Source organism: Prionailurus bengalensis, chromosome C2, assembly GCF_016509475.1.
Source record: "Prionailurus bengalensis isolate Pbe53 chromosome C2, Fcat_Pben_1.1_paternal_pri, whole genome shotgun sequence".
NCBI classification, from domain to species: domain Eukaryota; kingdom Metazoa; phylum Chordata; class Mammalia; order Carnivora; family Felidae; genus Prionailurus; species Prionailurus bengalensis.
Genome location: NC_057350.1, coordinates 121,852,637 through 121,868,621, shown reverse-complemented (window position 1 = coordinate 121,868,621; position 15,985 = coordinate 121,852,637). Strand labels below are relative to the sequence as shown.

Below are 15,985 nucleotides of genomic sequence, written 5' to 3'. Positions count from 1 at the left end.
TGTTGCCTGAGTTGTTAATCTTAGCCATTCTGACAGGTGTAAGGTGATATCTCAGTGTGGTTTTGATTTTTATTTCCCTGGTGAGTGACGTTGAGCATCTTTTCATGTGTCTGGCCATCTGGATGTCTTCTTTGGAAAAGTGTTTATTCATGTCTTCTGCCCATTTCTTTACTGGATTATTTGTTTTTTGGGTGTGGAGTTTGGTGAGTTCTTTATATATTTTGGATACTAACCCTTTATCCGATATGTCATTTGCAAATATCTTTTCCCATTCCTTGGGTTGCTTTTTAGTTTTGTTGATTGTTTCCTTTGCAGTGCAGAAGCTTTTTATCTTGATGAGGTCCCAACAGTTCATTTTTGCTTTTAATTTCCTTGACTTTGAAGATGTGTCAAGTAAGAAATTGCTGTGGCTGAGGTCAAAGAGGTTTTTTTCCTGCTTTCTCCTCTAGGGTTTTGATGGTTTCCTGTCTCACATTCAGATCCTTCCTCCATTTTGAGTTTATTTTTGTGTATAGTGTAAGAAAGTGGTCTAATTTCATTCTTCTGCATGTGGCTCTCTAGTTCTCCCAGTACCATTTGTTAAAGAGACTGTCTTCTTTCCACTGGATACTGTTTACTGCTTTATCAAAGATTAGTTGGCAATGCATTTGTGGGTCCAATTCTGGTTCTCTATTGCATTGGTCTGTGTGTCTGTTTTTGTGCCAATACTATACTGTCTTGATGATTACAGCTTCGTAGTAGAGGCTAAAGTCTGGGATTGTGATGCCTCCCATTTTGGTTTTCTTTTTCAATATTATTACTTTGGCTATTTGGGGTCTTTGTGGTTCCATACAAATTTTAGGATTGCTTGCTTTAGCTTTGAGAAGAATGCTGGTGCGATTTTGATTGGGATTGCATTGAATGTGTAGATTGCTTTGGGTAGTATTGACATTTTGGCAATATTTGTTGTTCCAATCCATGAGCATGGAATGTTCTTCCATTTCTTTGTGTCTTCTTCAATTTTCTTCATAAGCTTTCTATAGTTTTCAGCATACAGATCTTTTACATCTTTGGTTAGGTTTATTCCTTGCTATTTTATGGTTCTTGGTGCAGTTGTGAATGGGATCAGTTTCTTTATTTCTCTTTCTCTTGCTTTGTTATTGGTGCATAAAAATGCAACCAATTTCTGTACATTGATTTTGTACCCTGCAACTTTGCTGAATTCATGTATCAATTATAGCAGACTTTTGGTGGAGTCTATCGGGTTTTCCATGTAGAGTACCATGTTGTTTGCAAAAAGTGAAAGTTTGGCTTCATCTTTGCCAATTTTGATGCCTTTTATTTCATTTTGTTTTCCGATTGCTGATGCTAGGACTTCCAACACTATGTTAAACAACAGTGGTGAGAGTGGACATCCCTGTCGTGTTCCTGATCTCAGGGGGAAAGGCTCTCAGTTTTTCCCCATTGAGGATGATATTAGCTGTGGGCTTCTCATAAATGGCTTATATGATGTTGAAGTATTCCTTCTTTTGCAACTTTCTTGAGGGTTTTTATTAAGAAAGGATGCTGTATTTTGTCAAATGCTTTTTCTGCATCTATTGACAGGATCTCCTAGTTCTTTTCTTTTAATAATGTGATGTATCACATTGATTTGCGAATAGTGAACCAGCCCTGCAGCCCAGGAATGAATCCCACTTGATCATAGTGAATAATTCTTTTTATATGCTGTTGAATTCGATTTGCTAGTATCTTATTGAGAATTTTTGCATCCATGTTCATCAGGATATTGGCCTGTGGTTCTCTCTTTATGCTGGATCTCTGGTTTGGGAATCAAAGTAATGCTGGCTTCATAGAATGAGTCTGGAAGTTTTCCTTCCATTTTTATTTTTTGGAACAGCTTGAGAGGGATAGGTACTACCTCTGCTTTAAATGTCTGGTAGAATTCCCCAGGGAAGCCATCTCGTCCAGGACTCTTATTGGGAGATTTTTGATAACTTATTGAATTTCTTCACAAGTTATGGCTCTGTTCAAATTTTCTGTTTCTTCCTGTTTGAGTTTTGGTAGTGTGTGGGTCTTTAGGAATTTGTCCATTTCTTCCAGGTTGTCCAGTTTGTTGGCATATAATTTTTCATAGTATTCCCTGATAATTGCTTGTATTTCTGAGGGATTGGTTGTAATAAATCCATTTTCATTCATGATTTTATCTATTTGAGTCCTCTCTTTTCTTTTGGAGAAGCCTGGCTAGAGGTTTATCAATTTTGTTTATCTTTTCAAAAAGCCAACTCTTGGTTTCATTGATCTGTTCTACTGTTTTTTTGGACTCTGTGTATTTATTTCTGCTCTGATCTTTATTCTTTTTCTTCTGCTGGGTTTGGAGTGCCTTTGCTGTTCTGCTTCTAGTTCCTTTAGGTGTGCTGTTAGGTTTTGTATTTGGGATTTTTCTTGTTTCTTGAGATAGGCCTGGGTTGCAATGTATTTTCCTCTCAGGACTGCCTTTGCTGCATCCCAAAGCGTTTAGATTGTTGTATTTTCATTTTCATTTGTTTCCATATATTTTTAAATTTCTTCTCTAATTGCCTGGTTGACCCATTCATTCTTTAGCAGGATGTTCTTTAACCTCCATGCTTTTGGAGGTGTTTCAGACTTTTTCCTGTAGTTGATTTAAGTTTCATAGCATTGTGGTCTGAAAGTGTACATGGTATGATCTCAATTCTTTCATATTTATTGAGGGCTGTTTTGTGACCCAGTATGTGATCTATCTTGGAGAATGTTCCATGTGCACTCGAGAAGAAAGTATATTCTGCTGCTTTGGTTGTTGCTAAGGATTCACGAGTTACCCTGGTATTTTATATACTATTTCATTTAATTTAATTAATTAATTTATTTATTTTGTTTATTTATTTTTAAAGATTTTATTTTTATTCTCTACATCCAGTGTGGGGCTTGAACTCACAACTCCAAGATCAAGAGTCAAATGCTCCACCAACTGAACTAGCTAGGTGCCCCCAATACTATTTCATTTTTTTAAATGTTTATTTATTTTTTAGAGAGAGAGTGAGTATGTGTGCATGTGCAGGCAAGCAGGGGAGGGGCAGGGAGAGAGGGAGACAGAGGATCCGAAGCAAGCTCCATGCTGATAGTGGAGAGCCCGATGTGGGGCTCAAGCTGGCGAATTGGGAGATAGTGACCTGAGCCGAAGTTGGATGCTTAACCGACTAGGACACCCAGGCGCCCTAATAGTATTTAATTTTTTTAAATTGCTATCTAGGACTCACTACATTGTTTTTATGACTGCTGGTGGGGTTGCAGCCTGCATTTTGGAAAACATTAGTCTAGAAAGATCATACTGAGTAAACAGGAGAGTTGCATAAGGTGAGTGGAGAATGGTTGTGAAGCTCAGGTCCCATAGGGATTAATAAGCCACAATAAAGATTTTGGCACTTATTTGAGGTGTGATGGAAAATTATAACAATCCTCAAGATTTTTTTTTTAAATATTTATGTATGTATGTATGTATTTATTTTTGAGAGAGACAGCATGTGAATAGGGGAGGAGCAGAGAGAGAGGGAGACACAGAACCTGAAGCAGGCTCTAAGCTGTCAGCGCAGAGCCCGACGGGGATCGAACTCATGAACTGTGAGATCGTGACCTGAGCTGAAGTCGGACACTCAGCCGACTGAGCCACCCAGGCACCCCTAAAAATTTTTTTTAATGTTTTATTTATTTTTGACAGAGAGACAGAGCATGAGTGGGGGAGGGGCAGAGAGAGAGGGAGACACAGAATCTGAAGCAGGCTCCAGGCTCTGAGCTGTCAGCACAGAGCCCAACGTGGGGCTTGTGCTCACAGACCGCGAGATCATGACCTGAGCCTAAGTCGAAAGCTCAACAGACTGAGCCACCCAGGTGCCCCAATCCTCAAGAGTTTTGAATTGAATGATAGGAATTTTAAAAAGATCAACTCTGGCTGCTGGGTGGACAGTGGATTAAAGGAATGGGGCTAGAGCAAGGTGGACAAAATGGCCCACAGGCCAAATCCTCACCACCTGTTTTTGTGAGGCCTGCAAGCTAAGAATAGTTTTCACACTTTGCATTTCAAGTTATTGGGAATGAATCAAAAGAAGAATAATATTTTATAATATGAAAATTATATAAAATTTGAACTTAAGTGTTCACAAATAAAGTTTTGTTGGAACACATTGGAGTTCACCTGTGTACATATAGTTTGTAATCACTTTTCTGCAGTAAGGCAGACTTGGGTATTTGCCCATAAAGCCTAAAATATTTACTCTGTGGCCCTCTATGGAAAAAGTATGTTGACCCTTGTATTAGAAGTGTAAGCAGCTATTATCAGTAAAGAATCTATTGCAGAGTTCAGGAAAGAGATGATAGTGGTTTGGACTAGGGTAGCAGTATACATGAATACAAGGGGATGAGTATGGGAACTATTTTGGAGAGGGGGCTAAGAAGGCTTGCTATTGAATTGGCATATGGGTGGAATTGATTGAAAAGTTATTTTTCCTTTACTGAAAAAGGAACCATCTAGCCAAAAAGTAAACAGATTATGTTGCATTTTCTTCTATATATTATATTTTAAAAGATAAAAGATGCATGTAATTATTAAAAGCAACTTTAATATAAAATGAAAAGTATATATTTGTCTGACATAAAAAGGCATTTAAATTGTAATCCTTGCTCTATAACTAGCTTCTTCCTATATATTTTAAATTTACTAATCTCTTTTCTACATATACGCTCATCCTAAATTTTAGGATTGTTCTGGGTTTAACAGTATAGCACATTGTTTTAAATGGCTTGCAAAGGTAAACTTAGGTGGAATACTTAGAAACCTAAACTATAGTTTCCTATAGGTTCTGCGACTATAGTTTGTAATATTTCATTTGCATATGTGTGTCAGCTATCTCAAGGTGGTACTTTTTATTATCTTTAGGGATGAAATTTACTGATTTGGTTTTGATTTTTAAGTTTGTTTTTTCTTGTATAGCCCCCTGAGTATAATGGAAGTAGTCTTTGAAACCTTAAAGCTAGGGTATCTGACATTTGCAATAAATTACTCTTTAAACAGCGATGTAAAGTTTTAAAACGTAGCAGTTGTTTCTGTCCATTTGCTGTACCTACAGTTTATAAAATTTTGTCAGAATTGTATTTATACAATTCTTTATACTTTTCTGGCTCTATCAAAAGGCTGACTAGATAATCTAAAAACCCTCTGCTTCAAATCACCTAGGAATGCTAGCTAAAATACAACAAACGACCATTTAAATGAATAGTTGAGCTTTCAGGAAATTAAGGGAAACACTCAGGATCCAAAAGTGAGAAAAAGACTGAAAAACAGAAGAGTGTCCTTAAAACATTATACCTGTAGCAAAGCTGTAGATGAAGAAAAGAATCCATCCATCAGCACTGGGAGACTACAGAGAAGCTTGTAAGTAAGAATATGCAGATATAGTCCTGTCTCTTGTTGGCTTGGAGTTTAATATTACCTACTTGGTCCATGAAAACCTAAACTGAGAAATAAATAATGAAAAGGATTGATAGGGGAGCAAAACCTCTGAGTTATGTGGAAGAAACAAACTTAAAACATCCTTGATGTGATAAGCTTTCAAACTAGGTTGCCAGGATTCCCACAGTTAAGCTGCATAAAGATGAGTTTGCAATGCTCAATTTAAAAATTCAGAAGACAGTCAACCATTATTGATAATCACTAGGCACAACAAATAGGATTAAATCCTTAAGACCTGATAAGTATCATATAAAAACCATAAAATAAGTATGTTTAAAATGACTAAAATCTTAAGGAAATGAAAACATAAGGAAGTAAAACAAAAGATTTGGAAAGTAATCCAGTAAAATTTGGAGAAAAAAAAAGTCATTAAAAAAATAAATGAGTTAAAGTGATTGAATAAGGAATAAGTGAGATTTGGACACAGTATCAAGAATGCAAGAGAGAGAGCAAGAAAGAGGAAAAATAAGAAATGTTTAGAGACACAAATTGGAATGAGATGATCCAACATAATGTGTGTGGTTTGTTTTTTTTTTTTATGTTTATTTGAGAGAGAGAGAAAGCACGCACATGATGGGGGGAGGGTCAGAGAGAGGGAGACCAAGGATCCGAAGCAGTCTCTGCATTGTCCCATGAACCATGAGATCATGACCTGAGCCGAAGTTGACGCTTAACCAACTGAGCCACCCAGATGCCCCTCCAAAATAATGCTTAATGGAAGTTCCAATAGAAAACAGAGTAATATGGAGACAAAGTAATATTTGAAGAGGTAATGGCTGAAAATATTGCAGAATTAATGAAGGGCAGAAGTCCTTAGATTCAGCAAGCTTAATGAGTCCCTAACAGGATAAATAAAAAATTAATCCTCCCCTAGACACCTCATGAAACTAAAGAAAATAGAGTTTTTATGGGTAGCATTTTCCTACCACTAAGATATTGAAATAAATTCACCTTAAATAAGGTTTAAGATGTTACTTTCCAAAACAATGTGAAATTTTCACTGGTCTATCTGTATATTCACTATTCATCTTGTGACTAAGAGCTTCACTTTTTGAAGTTTTTTTTTATAAGTTTTTGCCATGGAACATTAGTATCTAAATATTAATTAGCAGTGCTATGAGGAAAATATTTCTTTTCATGACTAGTTTTCTTATTGAGGAATCTAATGAAGTATGCCATCAAATAACTACCATTCAACTTCTTCCAAAATGTGTGGGAACTTTAAAGTCATTGACTAAAAATAGTAGCAAATCTTTGAAAAGTTTTAACAAAAATCTGTTAGTTTTCCTTCTTGTCCACTCATTTAGTTCACTTTTAGGATTTTTTCTTTCTGTATCATGAAATTACTCATTTCTTTTTCCTTGTGGTTTCCATTCTGATTGTTCTTTTCCTGTTTATTTTTCATACACTTTTGCGGAACAACTATATTTGCAAGTCACTTAAAATGGTTTATTCCTCCTATGTTTCAAAAGTTAAATAAACAAAACCCACCTTGCTTTATTTAATTAGCCCTTCTTTTTTTATTTATTCCACCTTATTATATTACTGCACTAGCTAGTCAACAGATAAAATATAATGGGCCCTCGGTGAAAATGATTACCTCCATAAATAATCTCATTTACCCTGTTGAGTCAACTGTTTTGATGTGGGCTGGAGTTAGGCGGAAGGTAATCTGCATGCTCTCAACACGTCAAACTTCACTTTGAAATATTCTGACTTCAGCCCTTACCAGCATTAATTATTTATTAATTTATGAAGTGAACATTCCCTGGTCACGTAAGCAGATGATGAGGTGAGTGAGTGTGTGTGTGTGTGTGTGTGTGTGTGTGTGTGTGTGTGTGTGGAGAATGGGGAGAAGAGGATAGGAATCTCTGGCATCCTTTCCTCTTACTATGCATACCTACTAGCATGTATACATTCACATTGCTTTTCCAAACTAGGTTTTCCCCTGTAAAACCACTTCTTAATATTCTATGCTTGTTATTAGATCTTATTTTTAACCATTGTTATGTGCTAGTAAATGTGTATATGAGATGTAAAACTAAATCCGTTAAGCTTCTTTTATTTTTCTAGCTTCCAGTCTGTACTTTTGGACATTCTGTATTATTTAAATATCTTCTAAAAGTTTCTTTCCTTACTTATAGTCAGTCAATTATGAATTTTAAACTTAACAACTTTTGTTTCAAACTGCACACTTAAAATTTTACTCCTTATGTTTGCAGTTGGTGTGCATACTATTTTATCAGGATATAAGTTTTTCAGCAAGGAAATGTTCCCATTTTCTTTGCACATTTCCATATGCAGAATGAGTTTAGATTTTTAAATTTTCTTTTAAATCACCAGGCTAAGTTTTTACAGTCATTCTTATCTAATATGTCTTGGATATTAAATTATGTTTGTATATTGTTATTTAGGTGACTATTATATGGTTAAAAAGATTTTGGAGGAAAACAGTTCAGGTGACTTGAACATAAATTGCGTAGATGTGCTTGGGAGAAATGCTGTTACCATAACTATTGAAAACGAAAACTTGGATATACTACAGCTTCTTTTGGACTACGGTTGTCAGGTACAAGGCTAGATAATTCTATCCAGTAGCTTCTAAGTACTGTTAGATATGCCATATTTTCTTCTTTCTTTCTAGTTTTCTTCCACTCCCCCCTCCCTTTCTTCCTTCTTTTTTTTTTCTTTCTTTCTTTCACCCTTTATTTGGTCTTGAGCCACTAAAAGTTTTAAAAACAAACCATGAAAAAGCCTTTTTATAAAAAGTATATTTTGTCTTGATTTATCTTTTTCCTCCCAATTTTGACTTTTTCCTTCCTTATAAATGTTTTATAACATCTGACAGGTAAATTATCATGACTTATTAAAGATGGCTTTGTTTTTATTACTTATGTTATTACTATTTATATTATATATCTAAAAATAGTACAAATGTTCTGGAAGTGTCAGGGAAACAGATTTTTCTGTGGCCCGTGTAATTTACAAACAAAAGAACAAAATGCTCCTGACTCACAATGCAATTTTTAACTTGACTTTTATTTTGTCCTTTTAAATTTTATTAATTTTTCCTTTTTGTCTGAAGTTTAGTGTTTGCTTATAACTAAAAGTTAAAACAAAAATTTTAACTGGAAAATACAGACCTTTCTGTTTGTCTTCATATCAATTCAGGTAGAAAAGCAGGCATGCATATAAGTCTTGAAAGAATTCAGTCAAGAGATTGTGAAGGAAATTTAATAATATTATTTTCCTTTTCTTTTGGGTTTGCTTATGATGGGAGCACATGAATTCTTGCACTTCTTTTTTTCTTTCAAATAGCATGATTGTTTGCTCTGTTGGAGCTTCAAATTAATGAGGCTTTTTATTTTAGTGGCATCAGGAAGCACTCACAGAAAATTTAAAAAATATAAGTAAGTTTTATGTGTATTTTTACTGTGTGTATATATACATATGCATTACAATATATGGCACTTTCTGTGTACATGCATATTTGGAGTAGAAAAAGAAATTGCCTTCCCAGCAATTCCAGTTATCTAGAACACCACTGAGAACCAGAAAGTAACAAAAAAACATCTCTGAGCAGTAGGTGCCGTGAATTTTTCCATTTATGAACTTTAGTCAATAGAGTACTGGAGCTCTCCTTCAACTTTAACAAACTTATAATACTTACTCTTCTAATCCATAGAGAATTAGAGGGGCAACAGAAGGGACATGAGGGCTGCAGAAAAACAAAATGGGGCACAGTACCTCTGACTCTCTTTAATAAAGAGGTCAAAAGCATTACATATCTGATAATCTCTGAAGAAGTTGTATGTTGGGATGGTAATCAATGTTTATAACAATGGCTCAGAATAAGTGAGGAAAAGTTAAATTATATTCAGTACCTATTGTTTTGGAAGAAAGAAGAATATGTATAGTACTTCTGAAAGCAGAAAGCTGCCATCAAAATAGTTTAAATTTCAAAGTGAAACACTTAAAGGCATAAGCTTCAGTGACCTAGAAAATAGTTATAAAGAAGGACCCTGATGATTCTGGATAAAAGAAGTATTATAGTATGATAATCATTTTTATCTTTTTACATACATGATCCTGTGTATATAATAATTCTGCAGTATACATGGTTCCTGATCACATTTGAACATCATAGCCAGCCTATATAGCTGTTATATTTTATAGACCGGAAAACTGAGGCTCATAGACTTTAATGAATTGCCCAAAGTTCTAAAGTGAGTGAGAGGAAAGCCAAGATTTGAACCTGATCTTCTGACTGCAAATCCCATGCTCTTTCCAGTTCACTGTGTTCTGTCTCAGGTTATCTCCGTCTTACCTATCAACAGATGTCCAAAGCGTTTGGTTGGGTGTGATTGTGGAAATGAATAAGTAAAACATGAGGTGTGTACTAAAGGATATTAAAACTAATTGGACAATGAAAGTATAGTTGACCCTTAAACAATACAAATTTGAACTGCATGGGTCCATTTATATGTGGATTTTTTGCAGTGTAGTACTGTAAATGTATTTTCTTTACCTTATGATTTTCTTAATAACGTTCTTTTTTCTAGCTTATTTTATTGTTAGAATACAGTGTATAATACACATAACATGCAAAATATATGTTAATTGACTGTTATTGGTGAGGCTTTGGTCAACATGCTATTAGTAATTGAATTTTGGGGGAGTCAAAAGTTATATGCAGATTTTTGAGTATGTGGGGGGTGGACACCCCTACCTAACCCCTGTATTTTTCAACTGTACATATGAATTTCTAATCACTTAAATAATGCAGAAGTGTATTTGATAAGTACTGAGTGTATTATAATACTTGACCCTTGTGTATTACTTTGAGGTTAAAAAGTGCTATTATGTATTTTATCTTGCGTTATGCTAGTGGCTCTCAACTGGACAATTTTGCTCTCCAGGGGACATTTGATAATATCTGGAGACATTTTTGGTTTCGCAACTGGTGGATGGACCACCACTGGCATGTGGTAGGTGGAGGGTAGGGATACTGCTAAACATCCTGCAGTGCACAAGACAGCCCCACAACAAAGAATTATCGGGCCCCAAATGTCAATAATGTTACTATTGAAAAACCATGTTTTATGGTTAAACTTTTGTGCTTTACAACAGATGTTTTGGAAACATAGAAAAGAGAAAGTCACTGTGTATCTGCTATCAAGGTTTCATGGAAGTGTGTCACTTGAGCTCAGCTTTCAAACATTAATAATTACCAATATTTATGTAGTGCTATTGTATGCTAGGAATCTTAAATATATTCACTTCTTTAGTCCTCACCACAGCCCTATGAGATAGGTACTATTATTATTTCCATATTATAGTGGAGAGAACCAGTATACAAAAAGGTTAAGTAACATGCCCAAAGGTACAACACAAATGGCAGACTTGGAATTTGAACCCAGGTTCTGGCTCCAGGGTCCATGCTTTTACCTACTACTGAAACTACTCTCAAAAATGTACAGATAGCTCTGGAATAGGAGATGTGGAAAAGGATGTAAACAAAAGCACATGCAATGTATATTTTTGAGACAATGGATAATTTAGCCTTCTGAGGAAATTATTTGGGCTGGATGGTAGTGGGAAATATCTGGAAAAATAACTAAAACAAAACTAATGAAAAGGGCCTGAATGCCAGGCTAAGGAATTTGGGTGTATAGATAGTGGGGTCATTAAATGATTTTTGAGGAAGAATGTGATGTGTCCAGTAATATTTTAGGAAAACCATTCTAGTGGCTGTGTTCAGTATAGATTAAAAAATGGAAAGTGGGGAAGGCCATAGCTTGGGTGAACAGTTTTTACAGTAATCCAGATATGAAGAGGTTAAAGCCTGAACTAGAATAGTAGCTACAAGAATAGGAGGAAAAATGGCAGATGTGAAAGATGTTATGAAGGAAGAGTTGATAGAACTTAGTATTTAAATTTGGAGGGGAGAATTTAAAAAGTCTAGGATGATTTGGAAATGTTAAACATAGGTGGCTGGGAGAAGGATGAAAGAAGTTAAGTCAAGCGTGGGGCAGAGAAATGTGAATTCTGGTTTTAGTCCTATTTATTTGGGGGGTATCAGGCAGTCTCCAATACACAGTTACACATGAAGATTAAATCTCTAGGGAGAGGTCAGGCTGGAGAGATAGAGCAGTCACGGACATGGGATGATCACCTGCATCATGAAAAGTGGATGAAATTACCGAGGAGAGCAAAGGGCTCCTGCTGATTCTTTCTCAGGGAACATCTATGCTAATAAAGGCAATAGAAGGAAAGGGTTCCATTAAAGGAGTTTGGGATAGTGCAGCATTGTGAACACCAAAGAAAGAGTTTTAATGTGTTGCTTAGAAATCAAAGAAAATGAGGGAGTAGAAAAGGCATGGATTTTGAAACTGGCATCAGTAGAGTTAGAGAACATGATATGCATGGGTTTGAGAAATTTGACAGAGTGAGAGAAAGAAAACTTGAGTGGTGAAAAGAAAAGACAGGATCAAGTCAGCTTAGCAAGAGTGAGGAAGTATTTCATGTTTTGGGAGATGGGAGCTAGGACTGTTTTTTCTGTAAATGAAGAACCAAGTGCCTATAGAAGAAAAACATTAAATAGAATACCAAGGTGGAAAACAGCTTTGGAAAGAAAATAAGAAGCTTCTTACTTTGAGCTTAGGGGAAAGAGTATGGGAATTGTTGAAAAGACATTCTGAGATGGGAAGGACTATAGCAAGCACCCTCGTTAATACATAATAAGTATACATATTGAATACATTGGTATAAGGGAGGGATGGTCAAATATTTGTGAGAAATTGGGAAGCAAAACTAATGACCTTTTGTCCTAACAATATTTTAAACATTATTTGAAACTTTTTCATTCAGAACTTCCTTTGATTTATCAAATAAATATGATTTGTGCAGAATAAGTTAATCGTAACTCCTTATTTACACGATTTTTTTTTACACAAATAGTTTTTTTTCCTGAAGCTTATCCTTTTAAGCATTGAAAGATTTAACATGAATCTTTCTTTATTCTTCACAAAATAGTGTATCTGAATATAATTTAACTTTACCATCATAAGTGGGAATCTTTGAGAATATAATTGTTTTATTTTGCTTTATATAATCTGAAAATATTAACATGTTTGTCCTTACATTATATGGCTTCAGACTGCTCTGTATTGATAGCGATTTTGCTATATTGATATTTTATCTTTTCATTGGTCAGCTTTTAGCAATTTTTTCACTTCTTTCTACTTTGTTAGTTTTAACCTAGCTATTTCCTTATTCAGTAAAGACTTGGAGAATACTTGGGAAAGCCAGTTTTCCTTCATTTATAGACAACTCTTAAGTCAGTATGGTTGAGGCAATTCCTCCTGGGAAATAATGCCCATGAAGTTAGTTTGTGACAGCTCAATATAGTTATTTTGGAAATTTGCAGTTGGATCCATGGCTATGTTTCAGATAGTTGGAGTTGACTGGTGCTTTGACTTGAAGAGCAGTGCCATTACTATAATTAGCTTTATAGGTTAAAATTAATCATAAGTGAAATGTTTAGTAGTAATGAATACATAATTCTTTTTGTTTGCTTCACCTGACCAAGTATGGTAAAAACTGAAGAGAAATGTTTGCAAAGTAGAAGAAGAATGATGCTAAATTCAAAGAATAGGCTACAGCCCAGTGAACCCTAAAAGTTTTAAGGGATAAAATAATTACATTTCTCATTAGAGTGGGGGGTTTTTCCTGTGGCAATATATAGACAGTTCCTAATGATTGAATGTGGCCCCCAATTCTTTCTTTGGTGTGCTTAGTCCTATTTTTAGATATCCAAATAAAGTCTTCCATTTTTATGCCTATTTTTGACATCTAGAGAAAGTGAATGGAAGTTTTATTCTTTTCAGCTACAAAGAATACTAAAGATCTGATAGAGTTTCATTTTCAAAAGAGAGAGGATGTTGATATAGATGGTTGTCAAAGACTATGACAGTTTTTCAAGTGTACAAATTGAAAATAATTGGGTCATTTTTTAAGATTAAAACATTATTTATCCCCATGTTTCCCTTCTCCCTTTATAGCTTTCTTTAAGAAAACAAAACAAAACAAAACAAAACAAAACAAAAAGAAACACAGAAACCTGATGTCACAGTTGCCAAGTATAAATAATAATAGGACTGTAGACTTTGTTGCAGTGTTGGAAAGTCCCTATTCTCAGCTTCTGTTTACTTTTTCTTCCAGTCAAAGTTGGAGTTTCAAAATGAACTATAGTTTGGGATTTTTAAAACTATAAAGTCACTTCTCCATCTTGTCTCTAAGGACATTGGTGGCCTAGTTTTTTGTGGCTTTTACTTGATAAGATTGCTAATATCAATGTCAAATTTGTACCATTTCAGTCAGCCATGTATGTTTTAAAGTTGAGAACAGAGGGCTCCCCTTATCCTCATGGTTGCATTGATGATAATTTTTATTAGACTGAACATACCCTGTACCAGTAGTAATAGTCCTTGGTAATTTCTTTAATACATCTGGAATGTTAAGATTCTTTTGGTTCAAAGTTCAAAAGTAAAGATCTTGAAAAAAATTTTCAACTTTAAATATGGCATGGATCCATTAATAAACCCTTCTCTTCAAGCATTTATTATTTCACCGGTTTATGCAATGAAACCAGGACAGAAATTTGTGTGTGTTGTGGTACACAAAAGTACTGCTAAGGCCAGCAAATGTACTATTTATTTGGATAGTCTAAATTTTTAAATATTTAATATTACTGTATATAATACAGTTTAAATTTAAAGAGTTTTATTTAGGAATTAGTAAAAATAAATAGTTTACCTTTTTATCCTCCATTTTCATTTTTAACCTTTTTTTTTTTTTTGAAGTCCGCAGATGCACTTTTGGTGGCAATCGACTCTGAAGTAGTGGGAGCTGTTGATATACTACTTAATCATCGGCCAAAACGATCATCAAGACCAACTATAGTAGTTAGTACTCTTAAATATTTATTAATTTGGATTTTTAAACCAAAATAGATCTGCCCCATTGCCATTTTTTTCTTCCCCCAAATTTATTTTGTTCTAAAGAAATAGTTTTTTTTACTGTAAGGTATTGCCTTAAAGTAAGTAGACACTTTGAAGAATAATTAATATTGCTTTCAGGAAACCTTTTTAAAATTAGTGATATTTCCATAACTTTGTCAGTGTGGATCAGTATTTTTAGTTTTGAACATTCTATAGATTAAGTTGAAAATTCAGATTAGTTTCCAAATGGATTTACGAATTAAATATATACAGTGAAACCATAAAACTGGAAGAAAATGTAGGTGAATATTTAAGTGATTAGGAGTGGAAAGACTTTGTAAACTTAAAAGCAAAGGACAAAAATCATAAAAAGCAATGGCACAACCATTGGCTGTATAGAAGTTAGATTTCTGAAATTCAGACATTGAAAAAATTTAGAAAGCAGATGGATAATTAGAAAATATATTTCCTATATATCACAAATTAATCTTAATAATTGACAAATTGATGAAAAATATCAAGATGAGAAAAGGACATGAAAAACATCTCAGAAAAAGATGAAAAGTTACTACTAATAACACATGAAATACTAATTTTTGCTTGTCAAATTAGCAAACATTTTTAAAAATAACGATCATTGATTGCAAGGGAGTAGTACAGTCTCACACACAATTGGTAGGGAGGGTATTTTGGGAAGCAGTTTGGCAGAATGTGTCATAAACAAGAAAGATGCTCATATTTTTTAGTGCTTTAGTGCTTCCTCCTCTAGAAGCTGGTCAGAAATGTGGACAAAAATGTTAATTGTGATCTTATTTGTAGCAATGAAAAAACCATATGACACAATTTAAACACCCCCAAATAAAAGATGGGAAATAGTAATAATTACATATATATTAAAATGGTATTTTTCAAAGAATATATACAAACCTGAACAAATATCACATAAGTCAAAAAATGAGAATAGTAAACTGGACATACAATATATAGTCCAAAGTTAAAAACATGCACAGACAAGGAACTATGAAATGTAGCAAAATGTTATCTCACAGCAGTCATCTCATTGCTAAATTAAGGGTATTTTTTGTGTTACTCCTTTTTTCTTTATTGCCTTTATAATTAGGAAGATAGCCACTAATCAAATTCTACTTTAAAAATGATATATTTGTTATATATCAAAATTTAGCAATTACAACCTTCATTATTGGTGAGGAGGTAGTAAGACAAGCAGTTTAAATAATTGCTGGTTGTGTAAACTGGCTATACTCAGAAAAATATTGTTTTACAAAAGAAATATAACTTGGTTACAGATTATCTGCCATTATCTGAGAACAATGAGAAACTCTGCTAAATTGCATACTTTATCACATATTAACTGAAATATTTTACTTTCATTTAGATATTACAAAGTTTGTGTAAGCATGACTTTCTCCAGAGGAGTGTACCAACTAGTTTAAGTTGTGGCAAGAGACCAACAGGAGCAGAG

At 34.3% G+C, this 15,985-nt stretch overlaps 1 protein-coding gene across 7 annotated transcripts in view; it reads left to right on the top strand.

Annotated features, from left to right (window-relative positions):
- The window catches only part of TRPC1 (transient receptor potential cation channel subfamily C member 1), a 66,033-nt gene that overhangs the window by 6,354 nt on the left and 43,694 nt on the right, over positions 1-15,985 (top strand). For 3 of the 7 annotated variants that reach the window (XM_043595219.1, XM_043595218.1, XM_043595224.1), the window contains exons 2-3: positions 7,915-8,069; positions 14,365-14,466. The exons of 1 other annotated variant lie outside the window; for it this stretch is intronic. In XM_043595219.1, the coding sequence (XP_043451154.1) occupies positions 7,915-8,069; positions 14,365-14,466 (257 nt within the window). The remainder of the gene's footprint in view (positions 1-7,914; positions 8,070-14,364; positions 14,467-15,985) is intronic. 3 more of the 7 variants (XM_043595220.1, XM_043595225.1, XM_043595222.1) reach the window with 2 other exon arrangements.